The following is a 17,399-nucleotide window of genomic DNA, read 5'->3' as shown; positions in this document are numbered from 1 at the left end:
GGGGGAAGTGAGCGAACAAGCTTTGTGGTCGGGTTTAAACCACGACATCTTCTTATTTAAGTTTCAGGGGGTTTTGATCAGCGTGAGTGCCAAGTCACATAAAGGGCCCACATTTTGGCGATGCCCAACTATGCATTGCCCACACCCCCTCCTGCTCCAACCACTGCACTTGCCTATGTTGGCTCCCTCAACTTGGAGTTATTTTTCTCCTTCCCCCTCTCAGACCCCAGCATTTAAAACATGCTGTGATCAAGAACCAGAGATGTCCCTTAGACTGGCTTTTCCCCAGCACTGCCTCCCCCTGAAGAAATACTGGGGCTGGTATTTATTTAGAGAACAGTAATCTCTGTGGACAAACACCTGCCTTATGTACGGTACCGGGAGGAAAAACCATACCTGCTTCCAGCCATTTTATGAGCTTCATCTGCTGAAGAGCTCATACAGCATCAATCATTTAGCACCCTACCACTTACAACCACAAGTACCATCGGCAGCATCTACTAAACAGCAAGTGTGCTGCTGGAGAGGTGAGCTGGGCAGGAGGTTCTACCAGTGAAGCTGGCCAAATGACTGCAATGGACCTGCTGGCCACCTCCTGTGTGCTTGTACCTCTGTAATTACCACATAATTGCAACTCCCAGCCCATGTCTGTTGGATTTGGGGGATACAGGGGCTTGGCACAAGCTGTTAATTCTCTCACCACCTGTGCTCAGTATTTCGCACTCTGAGCACTTGAAACCATGACCCCTTCTACTCTACCTAACCACTCTACACCACTGTGTATTGTAGCTGACCACCTGAACATATACCTACCAGGTAAATGTAACTGGCCAAATGGGAACCCAGTCTTACAAGTCACCCTCCTCCTTCTGTTTGAGGAGGAGGAAGAAAAAAGTCTTCAGACAGTTAAAAGACAACAAAAGGCATGGTTAATACCCAGCTGCTAAGGCCCAGGAGGCCCTCTTGCATTTTAGAGCAGCAAGTTCAATCAGAACAGAAATACAAAAGGGACGGGATAAAAATTCAGGGTAGATGTGATCCAGGAGCCTCAGTCTCCCTGCACAAACACTGCGCCAGCAGACACACAGCACCTATTTCTGCTCCAGCCCCATGCCACAGTCAGCTTACCGTGTCTCCTCTGCCCAAATCCACCCAAAGATGTCTCCCTGCATTCACTAACAGTGCTCCCCTACTCCAAGTCTTACTCAGGATGCAGCTCAACATAGAGCTGACTTAACATGTCTTAAAACCCACAAACCATATTTCTTCCTGGTATGATACATGGACCCCATCGCAGGAATGACCTGTGCTTTGCAATGCTGCTTCAAGGTCAAGCTGAGCATGTTTCATTCAATCGCATTCACAGGCTCAAACCAGTTCACCCTGAGGGGCACAGCCCTGTCAAATTACATGATAACTGCTAAGCCATTCCCATTTACACCCTTCCCCAGTGATGCAGCTGCATCTAAGACAAATGAACAAAGCTGGAGAGTTTGCAGGTAACATCTGCCAACTGCCACCAGCACCAAGGCAGAAGGGGCAAAGGAAGGCTGCCTGGGAGGACACAGTCACCCTCGGGTTCCAGAAGCCGGGATCACGCTCAAGCAAGCTTTTCAGAAACACATGGGACAGCACTCGCCTCAAACCTCTGAGGAACTAGCAATACACGGCAGCTTAGAGGGATGAATATCATACTTGCCTTGTTAGGGATCGTGTGTGCAAGTCCGAGTACATTAAAAATACCAGAGTACATGATTTACCTGCCCTCCCTCCCCCTTTTCTCCTTTTACCCCCATTAGTTCTAAGAAATCAGAGACTACACAGGAAAAGCCAAGCACACAATAGCAGGAAAAACAACTGTGTTGTCCAAGCGCAGAACCTTAAAACTTAAGAGTCGTTCCCTGTATTTGTTTCAAACCTCTTGCCAAAGCTTATCCTCACTGCCTCGGCTTCTTCCCCCGAAGAACCAGAACATTTACACATGTACACTCTTCCCCAAGGTTATTCCAAGATTATTATTTGCAAGAGGGCTGGCAGATTAGAGGCATTATAGAAATATTACATGCTATAGTATAAGCTCTTACACAAGGAAAGGGATTTCTGAAGCTCTTAAAGCTATCATGAGGTTTCTACAGGCAGTTTTATATGAGCCCGGGCTTAAACAAGAGTCCAGCAATGTGTATTAAAGTTAACATTATGCACAGAAGAATAATTCACACACAGGAAGAACGTTTAGTTGTCTTTGGGTACACGTATAGGATTTAGCTCATTCATCAAGTCCTACTCTAGTCCATGCTCTGAACTACAGGAAGAATAAAGAAACATAATTCTATCCAGACAAAGAGAAGTGTAAACAGGGGGTTTTTTAAGCTTTAAAAGGAAAGTAATGAATTATTTCTGTGTACTTAATCTGACAAGACAGCCAAACAGAACCAGGTTAAAACAAACTATAATGGCATTCCTTTTCCCAGGCATACCTTCCTCCTGAAACCTGTACCAAACAGAATGCACACAAGAAATGTGTTTACCGATGGGTTATGAGTCATTCTCCCAGCTGACGGCTAGAAAGACTGGCTCCCAGAAATGAGAGTGTAACTTTCAATTCACAGGAGCATGACTGCGCTGCTGCCTCCTGTTAATGGGAGGCAATGGGGATTAGAATAAACCATGAGTAGCTGCAAACCCTACAGTATCCTCTGACATCAACATATTGCCCAATCGAATACAAGCAATTTCTGCACTTGGTTTGCCTCATCTCACCGTAAGCTTTCACGTGCTTCAGATTGTTATTACAGTATTTAGTATTTGTATAAAGTCTGGTCTAGACAGAACATGAAAGGTACTGCAGGTAGAAAAATACCTGTGTTAACTCACAAAATCTACAGATTTTATGTTGATTGTGCCAACATAAGATTGATGATCACTGAGAAAAGCTAGAAATTGTCTTAATAAAACCTCCAGTGTATTCTCACATACATGCATTTCCTACAAGCTAAGTAACACAGCATGAGAAAATATGATGCAACATCATCAGCCTTACAAAACAGCCAGCACTTAGAGCAGAAAAACACCTCCATAAGCTTCCTCCCCACTTCATTTGGAACTTAAGTTATTGCTATAACAACACGCTACTGTAATAATGCTGTAGAAGGACACAGTTATCACACTTCACCTACAACTCCGCATTCATTATGGGTCAGTAGTCGCCACACCACGGAGAAAACGTAATTGCTACTGCAGGCCTGCAGAGCAGAGCAACCACAGTATCTCTGAAATGTAACATTATGGAAAAAGAGCCCGGATTTTGCCTCTCATCAAATGAAAAGCACCGCTGCGATAATAAATTGACTTCATAAGCCAAGAAACATACACAACACAAAAGTTGAGTTTCTGGCTACCTATCATAACTTGTAATTGCAAACATAACTGAAGCGCCATTTAGAAATCTTTTAAAAATCAATTAAAAAGGCAGGCAAAATTGTCCTTTGCATAAGGCCACAGACAACGTACAACTGAGACTTTCCCCGTTTCCCTTAAGTGTATTTAATAGTAGCTTTTGATATTGTCCAAAGAGATGGCAGAAAGGTTAAAGAGAGGAAAGCCTATGATACAGAAGCAGGCAGCTACAGTCCCATCCCCTGGATTCATACAATTTAGAAAAGCAATTACAGTACTGAATCCTGGACTACCAGGTATACACATTCAAAATAGATGGAAAATCACTAGTCTTGTTTTTCCACCACAAGATGCTACTCGATTGCAGTTTCCCTGCAATTCCACCAGCACAAGCAGCAGGCTAGTCCTTGTCATTTGCAAATTTAGCATCTATTTTTTCATGCCATATGTAGGGAATTCAACCACGACACGAAGGCTCTGCTCCACCCTGCTCACCCTCTGCCTTCACAGAGGAGTAACAAAGCGAAGCAAAAGAGCTAAAGGTGAAAAATAGCGTTCTGGGTAGACTTCAGATGCACGTGAATACCATCCAAGTCATAACATGTTATATGCTCCACATATGCTATTGCCTCTAGTTGCTGGTTACTTTCAGAGTTTAATGCAGGGGCTGAGGACAGCTTAGGAGAAACTCCGCAGAGAAGACGTCATTACACATTGAAAAGAGCACAGAGACGAAATTCCTCTCCCAGTAAGAGAGAGGGCAATCAAGCAGAAGTTCAGAAGACAGCTCGCAGCTCGGACGGGGAAAGGTCTGGAAGAGCCATGAGGCCTTGGGAGCACAGCTGCCTGCGGAGGAGAGGGAGGGCACGGAGTAAATAAAGTGTCAGGCAGGAGCCTCCTCCCGGCCCTCTTACTCAAATAAATCATTTAACTTTTCAGAGAGCAGCAAATCTCCTTACCCCTCCGGATTAAAAGCAGACTGACAGGAATGTTTGTTAACAGACTGCCCTCACCCTGGGTCATTCCTGATGCACATCAGCTAACCACACACAGTAAAACTACTTTAACGATGCCCTTGATTAAAGAGGAAAAGTTCATTTCTAAATGAAATGATACCTTTAAAGACAATTAAAAAGCTTGCAGGATGTGGGATACAATTCTCATTTTGCTTCCCCGGAAGGTTTGATGACCATTAGACAAGTGCCTGTGGTGTAAGAGTATCTCTTTGAAACACCTGCTGGCCTTCTGCCATCCTGTAGTATGAGGTGAACTGAAATTCAAGGTCTCAGGTCTACCATGCAAGGAAGAAGACAGCAGGACAGTTGTTTCAGAAGACAGCTTTCAGGCTGCTCACAAACTAAGAAAAGCTGAGTGCCTATGGGATTCCCACTGAAATTTCAGGAAGCAATGATGTTTTATCCTAGCACCAAGTATGTTTTTGAAGATTTCATTTGCCTGCCTACATGCTTCTCATAAAGATCACGCTATTAAAAGACGGGAAGCTAATAGTAAGAAAATAAAGGTTCATTTACATTCCACTGCATAATACCACCGAGATAAGCAGGTAACTTTAAAAATAAGTTAAAATATATAACACAGATGAGTAATACTGCAAAAATATCCATTACAAAGACGTTCAGTACAAAAGAAGCAAGAAAAAGGGGAGGAGAAGTGCTTGTTCCAAGGGAACAAGTCAGACAAACAGGCACATGCCACAGATGCTAAGGAGAAGAAACAGTCAATGGGGTGGGCTTCTTTATCACCCTCTAAGTTAGTAAGAAATCCCTATTCTCAGAAATCAAAGGAACAAGAGGACGTCCCTGAAAAAACCCCTACATATTTTGTGGACTCAGACTGCTTTAGTCCTGCATGGGAACCAGGTCTAACCCCATACTGCATTCTCCAGCTTAGATGAAACACCAACATGACAACATCAAGGAGCTCTGGTATCATCCATAAACTGGTATGTTTTACAACTAAAGAAAATGAACATTGCAAACACTTTCCTGGGCCAAAGCCTCCGGGTGATCTGTTCTCAGAGCCAAAATTTCTCCTTAGACACAGCAAGACAGATGCTGGTGCTGGGCATAGAGCGCAAACGCACCAACTCAAACCCCTCTATGCGAATGGCCCATGGCATCTGGGCAGACTCAATAAGGGTGGTACATACTCTCTCCTTACACCTCCTGAGCAAACTCCCTGCCTTCTAAGTCTGCAATAAACCCTCTTTACCTTTAAGGAGTAAAAACCTCAGTGCCCAAAGGCATCCCTGCCAACAAAACACTTTTGTTGATTTGCTAAAACATGAAGACACGAGAAAGACAATAACTCAGAGAAGCTGGACCTCACAGCACTGCGGGTACAGCATGGATTTTCTGATTCCTTCATACCAAAGCAGACTTGTAAAATGCGTGTTAAATGGCTGACTTTTGTATTAGGTCACAAGCTCCTTGTGAGGACACCAAACTTCCTCCTCACATGCTTGCAAGGGCTCACTTGTACTGTAACAAAGGCCAACATTGCTCTGAAAGTTTCCTTTATAGACTAACTATAGCTAACACAATGCTAAATAATAGCATAAAAATACTTCAGTCCCTGCTCCCCCCCCAAAGAAAACAAATTTCAGAATATATATATAATGGTAATTTGACCTTCCTGGTATTTTTCCATTTCTTTCCTCTCTATAATCAAATGTGTTCCAAAAGGAAAATAGATATTTTGAACATATACCTCCAAGCAAGTCTCACAGTTATTTTCAGCAAGCCTGGTAATAGCTCAGTAGGAGTAAAAAAAAAAAAAAAGGAAAAATAAGTAATATTTGGCAAACCCTGGGTTTGTCCTTACTTCTTTATTTATTAATGGCTGTCACGCTGCTTTGACTTTGGAGGACAGCACAATTTTGGCAGCACTACTTTCCTCTTTGCTTCTGCACAAGCAAGCATTTTGACATCTTCTGGTTACAACCAGACCCCATTTTGGAAGACTACACAGATGCTTCTGGGAAGAGCCTGGTAACACGTTCACTAGTTCTCTCTCTCAGGAGTACCAAGCTCTGCTTCATCAGTGCTAGAACCAGTATAACTGCACTGGGAGGGGATGAGACAAACGAAAACAAAACCAGCCCCCACAAAATTGAACCCAGAGATAAAGCAAAAAGCCAATGTTTTTTCACATAGATAACAACGGGAACTGAGAAAGCCAGTGACTTTTTCATGCCTCCCAGTTAACCAAACCTCTCAAAGCCTGGAAGAGTAACAGGTATATGAAAACAAACCCTGTCATGTTCTTGTCCTTTCACGATCACCAAGGCCATTCATCTCCAAACACTCCCTCACCGAAGGTTTCATCCACAGGGCAGACCTGGCCATTTCCTTTCTGGCACACTTCTTTTTGCTCCCCGACAGTCTCAGGCAAGGCTTGCAGGCAGCAGTGGATGTGCATACCTGGGAGCCAAAGAACCTCCCTTCCACTTTGTCACCAACTTGCAATTACAGTTACTTGCTGAAAGCCACAGCACCTCACGTAAGATAAAAATAGCAGCACTTACTTGCCTTGGTAAAGAATTGCTTTTTAAGGGACCATTATAGAAGCAGAACAATTAGAGCTTACTTTTAAACATTTATGCTTATAGTTCCTAGGGAATATGCCCAGTAGTCTGTTCAATCCTTTAATAATCTGAAGAGAACAATCCAAATCTCTTCCCATTCCAGCGTCCCAAATGATGTAACAACCTCTTAAATAAAGTTAGTGGCTGCTCATTAACAATGCAAAGCCTTCACTGTAGTTTTTGCAGTAGTTTTGTTGAGAATTCCTGTATGCCTGAAGAGACAGCGCTCCACAGCAAAATGGTTTGTGCCTTTGGAAGAGCTAGTTTAGTGCGACTTGTAACCTATGAGTTGGTAGAGCAATATGGATGGCCAGGTCTGCACAGGACCTAGAGACACTGGCAGAGAGAAATCAAATACTGATTCCTGCTCCCAGCATCAAAGAAAACAAAGCGTCTACCAATACAGGAATCAAGTGCAAGGACATGCCTTGCCTCCACAGCTACTCCCACTGTCAGCAGGAAGAGGATCTACATCCAAACAAACACTGCCCTTTGCCTGGCTGGTATTTAAGGTACTGCACGCAATCGTTTAGTTTAACTGCACTGAAGGCTACAACTAGGTTCTGACCAGACACCCTCTAAAGTAAATCCTACGACATGAGTGAGCCAGGGCAGCAAACTGCTGGGAAAGCTCAGGTTTGGGGTTAGCCTAAGGATTGTTCTTCCAGTTTGGGGCTCGTATTTCTCAAGTTTTTCCCCAGACTGGAGAGCACGTCGGGCACAAGCACACAGCCACCATGAGCGAGCACGACGGCTGCCAGCAGGTCGCAAGGAAAGTGCCCCAAACCCCACACGTTCCACCGCTTCTGGGCGGCAGGATGCAGTTACACACGCACAAACCAAGCCGGGTTTCCTATCAATGGCCTTTTTCATTCCCGAGTCAAGAACAGAGGCAACTGTTCACCGGCGGGGCTCACACAACCCTTGGCCCCAGCGCCCCGGAGCCGTCACCGCGGGTGGAGGAGCCCCGGTGCTGCCCATCTGTTACCCTTTGCCGGTCGCGTACCGGTCCGGTACGCGCGGAGATTCGCGAGGGCCGCTGACCGTTCGCATCCTCGGCCTTCCAAAACCGAGATACCCAGGTGCAGAGCTATGGCCGCGGCTGGGCACCCGGAGCCGCGGATGCCGCTTGCCCCGTCCTACCCCGGCTCCCGCTGCCCGCGGCGCCGCGCAGGCCCGGTCCGGTGCTCCCGCCGCCCCCGGCACCCGCTGCACGGGGGTCACCCGCCGCCGCAGCCTCATCCCGACGGGCCCGGCCGCGCTCCACCTGCCGCCGGGGTCCGTACTCACTCCGCGTAGCCCGTGGTCCAGGGCAGGCGCCGGGTCTCCTTGCTAAGGATGAGGATGGGGCGGGCGATGTGGTCGGCGGAGCACTCCACCTCGTCCGGCGACAGTCCCAGGAACTCGGGTCTCCCGTAGGGGAAGCGCAGCGGCAAGTCGGCGCCGCTGCCGTGCTCGGCGCCCGCGCTGCCAGCCATGATGCCGCCCATGAAATTGGCCACGGCGGACTTCACCCGCGTGAGCATAGTACCCCCGCCGGCGGCGGCAGCGCCGGAGCCGCCGCGCAGGGCGGGGAGCGGGGCGCGCCGCCGGCCGGGCAGCGCTGCTGCGGCGGCTCCGGCAGCCCCCGCCGCGCTTCCGCAATGGGGGCGCCGGGCGGGGGAGCGGCGGGCTCAGGGGCAGCCGCGGGTGCGCGGCCTCATTGCAGCGGCAGCGGCAGCGGCAGGCTCGCCCCTCCCGGCGCGGAGCTGGGTGCACTCAGCCCGGCGGCGGCTGCTGAGTCATGTGATAGCGCGGCTGGGCTCGCCCGGGCGCTTCCTGCCCCTCCTGCGGCACCGCCGGGCTCCGGGCACACGCCGGGCACGGGCGGCTCCTGGCGGCAGGTGCGCGGCGGGCGGGGCCGGGCCGGGCCGGGCCGCCCCTCGCTGCCTCCGGCGGGGCCGGGGTTGGCTCTGCCCTTGCCGCGGCCGCCGTTCGGTGAGCGGCAGGCGGCGGCCCGCAGCGCGCCCGTGCCTGCTGCCCCGCGGCTGAGCCGCCGCAGGGCAGGCGGGACGCCCTGCCAGCCCCCGGTAGAGCCCTACCGAGCTACGGCATGTGGGACAGGGCTCCGCTTGAAGGGTTTGGGGGCCTTCCCCTCCTTAGACGCGTCGGGGATGTTTTCCCTACAAAATCGTTTGCTATAAAGAAGAATTACGAGTCCCCTCGCCGTGGGGGCGGGCCAGCGGCAGTAGCCTGAAACGAGCCCCACAGCCGGCCGTGGGTTCCCCCTGCCTGCCCGCTCCGCGGCCGAGGTGTGGCAAGCAGCGCCGGGGTGATCTGCACCCAGCCAGGGCTTCGGGATGCTGCCATGGAGCAAAAGCGAAAGGACGGTATCTTCAGATCTGTGTGCATAGATGTTTTATCCCTTCCTCAGGCTGTTATCACTGACCATGTCATACTCGTCTACCAAAAAAAAAAACCCAAACAAGAGAGGTCTGCTACAAGTGGTGGTCACCCAAATGTGTGGTAAGATTGCAGGTTTGGGTCTGCCAAGTTTCAGGAAAACAGGGGTGGAGGGAGCGTAACAGCAGTATGTAGGAAGCTGTTCTCTGTCGCAAGGCTGTGGCAGTGCCCTGTGCTGTTGCAGTGCTCCTGAGAGCTGCAAGTCTTGCTGAAAGTCGGAGTGACCTGAAAAACAGAGCAGGTAGGTACGGCGCGCCGGGAGAGTAGCAGGGAAAAGCTGGTTAGTCATCCTACATGGCAAGTGGGGATGATCGGCTGTCATTGAGCTGGCTGAAAACCTGCTGGTGTACCACTGAGTGCACATTGCACAGTGTTGGAGAGTAAGCCCTGTGAGCTCGCTCAATTTCTGATTATTAAACAACATTCTGAGAGCTGAGTTCCAGTAGTGCCTGTGTTTGCTCCAGGTTCTTCGTGTACAGACGTGAGAAATGTAAAGTTGTTGTGACACTTACCAGCTTTTGTGATAAAGCTGTCTATTAATAAAGTCTGCAGAGCCAGAAGTAGATTAATGAAGAGGGATGCTGAGAGTGTGTTAAGTGGTACCTGAAGTAGAGTTGGGACAATATCCACCCCAAATTAAACATTACAGATAAACCTCTCTTGGGAGGAAGGGGTTATTTTTCTTATCTCATGTTTAGATGTTTCCAGGGCTGATGTTATAGATATTTTGAGGAGCAGTAAACCTCTTCTAGGTGAAAGAAATACTTGACATTAATAACTCACTATTTGATTACAGTGTAATGGAAACCTTGTAGTTCTTCCTTTCATGCATTTGCTTTCCTTACCTTTGCTTCCCGATTATGTTACAGAGGTCATTACTTTCAAGAAAAAAAAACCACTAAATAAAAAGAAACAAAAGACTTACTAAAATTCAGGGTTTCACCTGAATGCCATAACAGGCAGCCTTTCACCCGTATTTCAGACTTACAGGGGAAGGCAAGCCTGAGGTTGTGGGATTCCCAATGCCCCGTGGCTACTTGATTTGGTGGCCTGAATCATATTTGGTTTGTCTGGTTCCAGTTCACTCCCAGCCCATTGCACCTGAGGACACTCTCTTCATGCTACCTTTTGCCTGCTAGGTGGCCAGTGGTTTTCATCAGACTGGCACTCCAGTGCCGATTTCCCTCCCTAATGCTTTAATGGACTTGCCGTCTGGAAAATGCTGGAGAAGAGGGGCATGAGCAAAACTTGACATGTATTCTGGAAAGGCTCGTTTTTTCCTGTGTAAGAGTAGAGCCCATCACAGGTTATCAAATCTACTCCTGGAGATGCTAAGGCAGACTAAACTTTGCAGGGTTTTTTGCCCCAAGGACTTTGAATAATGCCAATGACAAACTCGAACAGAGAGGATGCAGTGTTTGTCCTCCCACTCCACCTGCGGTCACTATTTTGCACAAAATATGAGGGAGAAATGTAAGGGAATATATGTAGGCTTGTTAGAGTTTAAATGATTATCCATGTGATATGCTAAGGAGAAGCTCAGATCAGACATATGGGGAGACAGCTTAACAGCTCACCACTCAAAACTGTGTGCTGTTTGAAATTCTGTGGGTGCCTGCCTCTGGCACAAGGATGCTGTAAGAATACAACAGGTATGATACGGCCTCTCCACACGGAAAAGTGACTTTCTTAGTAGGCAGCTCTTCTGAGAGGCACAGAGGTACCCATTTGCCAACCTGGCACAGTCTCTGGAGAGTTTTGTCAGGGTTGTCACTGAGAAACTGCCAAGCCTCAAGCAGTCCACTGGCTATTATCCACTGCTGTTGTTTCATGTGGGCACCACTCATACAGGATTAAAGGGAGGCAGGGACAGGGGACCTTATAATAGGGGTCTGCTACAGGCCACCTGACCAGGAAGACCAAGCTGACAAAGGCCCTCTATAGATGAATAGGAGCAATCTCATGTTCACAAGCCCCGGTCCTCATACAGGACTTCAGTCATTCCAGTATCTGTTGTAGGAACAGCACAGCAGGGCATAAGCAATCCAGAGTTTCCTGGAATGTGTTGATGATAAGTTCCTTCTCCAAGTGATAGATGAGCTGAGGATAGGTGCTCTCCTGGACCTTGTTCTCACCAACAGAGAGGGGCTGGTGGAAAATGCAAAACTCAAGGGCATCCTTGGCTGCAGTGACAATGAAATGATGGCGTTCAAGATCTTTAGGGCAGTGGGGAGGGCGCACTGCAGGCACACTACCGTGGGCTTCAGAGGAGCAGACTTTGGCATCTTCAGGGATCTGCTTTGTAGGGGATAAAGCCCTGGCGGGAAGGGGGGTCCAAGAAAGCTGGATAATATTCAAGGATCACCTCCTCTAAGCTCAGGAGCGATGCTTCCTGGCAAAGAGGAAGTCAGACAAAAGCACCAGGAGGCCTGCATGGATGAACAAGGAGCTCTTGGACAAACTCCAACACAAAAAGGAAGGCTGCAGAGGGTGGAAACAAGGACAAGGTAGCCTGAGAAGAACACAGAGAAATTGTCCAAGCAGCCAGGGATAAGGTTAGGAAAGCTAAAGCCCTGATAGGATTAAACCTGGCCAGTGACATCAAGGGCAACAAGAAAAGCTTCTATAGTTATGCTTATGGTAAAAGGAAGACTAGGGAAAATGTGGTCCCTCTCTGGAAGGAAACTGGAGTCCTGATTGCCTGTGATATGGAGAAAGTTGAGGTATTCAATGACTTTTTTGCCCTGGTTGTCACCATCAAGAGCTCCAGCCACACTGCCCAACTTTCAGAAGGAAAAGGAGGGACTGGGAGAATGAAGACCTACCCACTGTAGGAGAATATCAGCTTCAAAACCACCTAAGGAGCCTGATGTTGCACAAGTCTGTGGGACCTGATGAGACGCATCTGTGGGTCCTGAGGTGGATGAAGTTGCCAAGCCATTATATATCATATTTCAGAAGTCATGGCAGACTCTGAAGTTCCCACCTACTGGAAAAAGGGAAACATAGACCCCATTTTCAAGAAGAGAAGAATGGAAGACCCAGAGAAGTAGAGGCCAGTGAATTTCACCACTGTGCCTAGCAAGACCATGGAGCAGATCCTCCTGGAAACTATGCCTTAGCATATGCTCTTAGAAAATGAGGAAGTGATTGGTGACAGCCAGCATGGCTTCGCTAAGGGCAAATCATGCCTGACAAGACTTGGTGGCCTTCTGTGACAGGGTTACAGCATTGGTGGATAAAAGAAGAGCGATTGACATTATGTACCTGGACTTGTGCAAAGCATTTGGAAGCCCCGCATGACATCCTAGTCTCTAAACTGGAGAGACATGAATTTGATGTATGGACCACTCATTGGATAAGGAATTGCTGGATGGTCACACTCAAAGGGTTGAGGTCAATGGCTTGATGTCCAAAGTGTAGACTGGTGACAAGTGGTGTTTCCTGGGGTCACTGTTGGGACCGGTGCTGTGTAACATCTTTGTCGGTGACATCGACAGTGGGATTGAGTTTGCCGATGACACCAAGCTGTGTGGTGCAGTTGACACACAGGACGAAAGGGATGCCATCCAGAGGGACCTTGACAAGCTTGAGAGGTGGGCCCTTGCATACCTAATGAAGTTCAACAAGGCCAAGTGCAAGGTCCTTCACCTGGGCTGAGGCAATCCCAGGCACAGCTACAGGTTGGGCAGAGAACTGGGTGTTGTTCCTACAACAGCAGCCCTAAGGAGAAGGACTTGGGGGTGTTTGTTGGTTAATGAGAAGTTCAACATGAGCCGGCAGTGTGTGATTGCAGCCCAGAAACCGACCGTATCCTGGGCTGCATCAAAAGGAGCGTGACCAGCAGGTCGAAGGAGGTGATCCTGCCCCTCTGCTCTGCTCTAATGAGACCCCACCCGCAGTCCTGCGTTCATCGCAAGAGAGATATGGTTCTGCTTGAGCAGGTCCAGGGAAGGGCCACAAAGATGATCAGGCGGCTGGAGCACCTCTCCTATGAAGATAGGCTGAGAGAGTTGGGCTTGTTCAGCCTGGAGAAGACTGGGGAGACCTTATAGCAGCCTTTCAGTGCCTGAAGGGGGCCTACAAGAAATCTGGAGAGAGGCATGTAGTGACAGGACAAGGGGTAGTGGCTTTAAACTGACAGAGGGTAGATTATTCTTAGATTAGATATGAGGAAGTCATTCTTTACTATGAGGGTGGTGAGGCCGTGGCACAGGGTGCCCAGAGAAGCTGTGGCTGCCCCATCCCTGGCAGTGTTCAGGCCCAGGCTGGATGGAGCTTGGAGCAACCTGGTCTAGTGGAAGGTGTCCCTGCCCATGGCAGGAGGGTTGAAATAAAGTGATCTGTAAAGTCCCTTCCAGTCCAAACCACTCTGGGGTTCCGTGAATAGTATATATGCTTTGATTTCAGTTCTCTCTGGGGAAGAGGATCGTGTTATTCACTTTTGAGTCAAAGGTGAAGACTCACTTCTCAAAGGAAGTAACGGTCAGGCGAGTTCCTCAAATCTCCTAGCCTGCAATCCATCTGGTCTAGGCCAGACTTTTCTTCAGTGGAGGGTAGAGCTCTGAATGTTTAGGTATTGCCTTCAAATAAAATGTTGAGGCTGAATTCTCCGTTGCCAGTGTTTGAAAATTGACTCTGTTGACTTCTGCAACCTCATGACTAATGCAAAGGAAAGATGACAGGTTGGATTTTTATAAAATGTAAACTTATTTGAGATAAATATACTTTTCTCTCTGAATTGCTAACCATGCTGTGGAGCTAGGGAAGCTGTGTGTGGGCCTGAAACACATTCACATGAGCTCTTCGAAGCATCTGAATAATGTTATGCCACCTTGCTATGCATCATATTCAGCATTCAGTAAATTCGAGAGCAGTTTATTCATGTTTAAAACAGATTTACACGGAGAATACTCTAAACTTTTATACAATGATAGAATAATTCTGATTGGAGATGACTTCTGAAGCTTGTACTCCACCTTCTTTGTCAAAGCAGGGCCAAATTTGAAATTACATTGCATTGAATCTTGTTCAGTCGAGTTTTCAATATTTCCAAGGATAAAGATAACTGCAGCCTCCCTGGGCACCAATTCCAGTCTTCGAACACCCACCCGTGAGTTGTGGGTTTTTTCATGGTTATCTATTTGAGATTTCTGTTGTTGCAGTTTGCGTCTGTTGCCTCTCATCACCATTTACCTCCAAGAAGAATTACTCTTTCCTCTCTATACCCTCTTCACAGGTAGTTGAAAACAGCAATAGAGTTTCTTCCCCTTTACCTTGACTTCTAAAAGCTGAACAAATCCATTTCTTTCAGAATGTTCTTGTGACAGCCCTGGTGGCCAAGTGCTGGACTCACTCCAGTAGGTTGGCTGGGAAGTCCCAGACTGGACACAGTACTATCAATCACAAGCACCATTTAGAGAGGTATGGTCACCTTCTGTTACTATTGCTAATACACCCTGGTATTTAGTTACCCTTCATCGCTGCAAAGGCACACTTGTGGTGCATATTCACTTTGTTGTCCCCCAGGACCTTCAGGCCCTTTCCTGCAAAGTCGCTGTCTCAACAGTAAGCCCTCAGTGTGGGTTTACTCCATTCCCAGTGCAGGACTCAGCATATGCTCTTGGCGAACATCAGGAGGTTCCTGTAAGCCCATTTCTCCAGCTTGCTGAGATCCCCCCAGGTGGCAGCCCTGCCCTCCAGCTGTCAACTTATCCCCAACAACCTGGGCAAAAAGAAACAAATCCTTACAGTCACCAGAAAGCTTATGCCCATCATAACCTCTCTGTAGGTTCTGTGTATACATATATATAAAATCATATAATATCTGAAGTTGGAAGAGACCCATAAAGACCAGGAAGTCCAACTCTCTGCTCCTGGCAGGAGTACCTGAAGCTAAAATGTATGATTAAGAGCATTGTGCAGATGATCCTTGAACTCTGACGGGCTTGGTGTCATGACCACTTCCGTGGGGATCCTCTTCAGTGATTGACCATCCTCTCTGTGAAGGACTTTCCCTAATGTCCCATCTGAACTTTCTCTGATGCAGCTTTGTTCCACTTCCTTGTGTCCTATTTTTGCCTTTCTAGCCACTTTTTACAGTACTGTAACAGAATTCCCTTTGAAATAGAGAAAAAGTTTGCTGTGAAGACTGGTTCTGGCTCTTGAGTACTTGAGCAGAGGGTATATTATACGGAGCAGCTGGAAGCGTATCCTGTGAAAGTACATTGGCTCAATATGTATACACATTTTCTGACCATAAAAATTATTCCTGTGGCAGGCCCTTTTTTTGCTTCTTTTACAGAACATGGAAATACTTGGAGCTCTGCCTCATAGGGATATGGAATTTATTTCTACAGCATAACTCTTACTTGCTTGTAGCTTGTATATACCTTACCTTGCTTGCTTGCTTCAAGGTTTGTTTCCTGTTCTTTCCATGTGAATGAAAGCAATGGGAGAATTCCCAAAAACTTTTGTGAGAGAAGAAGTAGGTCTAATGTGAGATGAATGTGCTATTTCTGCAGGGCTGAACTTCTCTGTCGTATTATCGCAGATGTGCTGAATATCCACAGGTGTGAAGTCAGCTGCCAAAAGAGTTTGGAAAGTGTGCCAGAATAGGTGTCTGACGTGATGGTGATGAGACTGTATCTGCAGGGGAAAGAACAGTTTTGAAGGAAGAATTGGTTGATTTTCCCTGGTAATCCCCCAAACAAAACCCACTTGGAGTCTTACTTTTTTCACATGATTCTGCTTAGGAAGATCACCCTGTCATGTGGTGATCAATGGAGATATTCTTACCGTTTCAGAAGTACTGTGCAACGTTTAATAAGCATGAAGAAGCTCTTTCTCTCTGGAGGAAGGCCCTTCAGAAGCACAGTGCCTAAGGCATCATAGTGATGTGGAGGACAAAATGCCACTTACGAAAACATCAAGCCTACTTCCTGCATCTCCCATCTGCTCCTGCAGCAGCCCTCAGCATTCCTAGGCTTATCGGAGCTGACAAAAGCAGAGCCATTGGTGCTCTTTGCACCAGTTTGCAAGCAGGAGTGCCAAGTACATTAATAAATAAATAAATACCAGCAATACTTGGAGGGATTTGTTTCTTCTACTATACCTGATTTCTGCTGCACCATCCTCTAGTCAATATTAATTTCACACATGGATTTCCTTTTGGGACATTTCTGGGACTGAAGTTCAGAGAGAGTATCTCCAGTAGGACATGGTTAGTGTGATGGTCCAGTTCAGTCCCCCACGGAGCCAGGTAGTTTCACTGAAGGCTGCAGGCCCAAAAGGCCGAATCCACAAAATGGTATCAGTGGCAAATTTCCATATATTTCATTCTCAAGCACAAAATTTAGGGCAAATTGTTCTTTTTCCATTGCTGCCCTAACCATAAGGTGACCAAAACCTGGAAGTATTTTTGCTTTGACAGGCTGTAGGGGCTCACAGCTGGATTCACCTTTCATGGCACAGTGCCTTTCATCTGCAGGTCCTCCTCTGAGCATTGCCTATGTCAGAGACCTGTGGGGCTGAGGGCATGGGAGGAACAAGCAGACATTCAAGGTTTCCTTTAGACTACGGTGAAACTAGGGATAAAACTGTTGCATGCACGGGTTTCATGCTGATATGACACATGGACATGGGTCTGGGGTGGCGGGTAGGAATTGCAGCCAGAAGTTGTCTACCTCTCCCAAATTCAGTGCACATGGAAAACTACCTTTGTTCTCGGTCATGCTGAGTGGCTGAAACCCTATGCTTTTATGGATCTGAAAGCTAGAGATTCCTCTCACCAGCAGGACTTAATCTAGAAGGTATTTTCAGAGCACAACTATTGTACTGGAGCAGGATGGGCTTTAATAAAGCAGGGGCTGGAACCCAGGTGTGCCATTCTCCAGCAGAGTCTCTTCCTCCTGCTTGTGCAGACTCATCCTTTCTGCCCTTTCCTATAAGTATT

General features: G+C 47.6%; 1 protein-coding gene across 5 annotated transcripts in view; it reads right to left on the bottom strand.

The window, feature by feature from the left end:
• Positions 1–8,588, bottom strand: part of PPM1H (protein phosphatase, Mg2+/Mn2+ dependent 1H) — a 166,726-nt gene extending 158,138 nt beyond the window's left edge. For all 5 annotated transcript variants that reach the window (XR_010613675.1, XM_065684378.1, XM_065684449.1 and 2 more), the window contains exon 1: positions 8,294–8,588. Coding sequence is in view for 4 of the 5 variants with exons in the window: in XM_065684378.1 (XP_065540450.1) it covers positions 8,294–8,529 (236 nt within the window). In the remaining variant the exon portion in view is untranslated. The remainder of the gene's footprint in view (positions 1–8,293) is intronic.
• Between the last annotated feature and the right edge of the window lie 8,811 nt (positions 8,589–17,399).

This window comes from Lathamus discolor, chromosome 1 (assembly GCF_037157495.1).
Source record: "Lathamus discolor isolate bLatDis1 chromosome 1, bLatDis1.hap1, whole genome shotgun sequence".
Taxonomy (NCBI): Eukaryota; Metazoa; Chordata; class Aves; order Psittaciformes; family Psittacidae; genus Lathamus; species Lathamus discolor.
The sequence above is the reverse complement of the archived record's forward strand: the minus strand, read 5'-3'. Positions and strand labels throughout refer to the sequence as shown.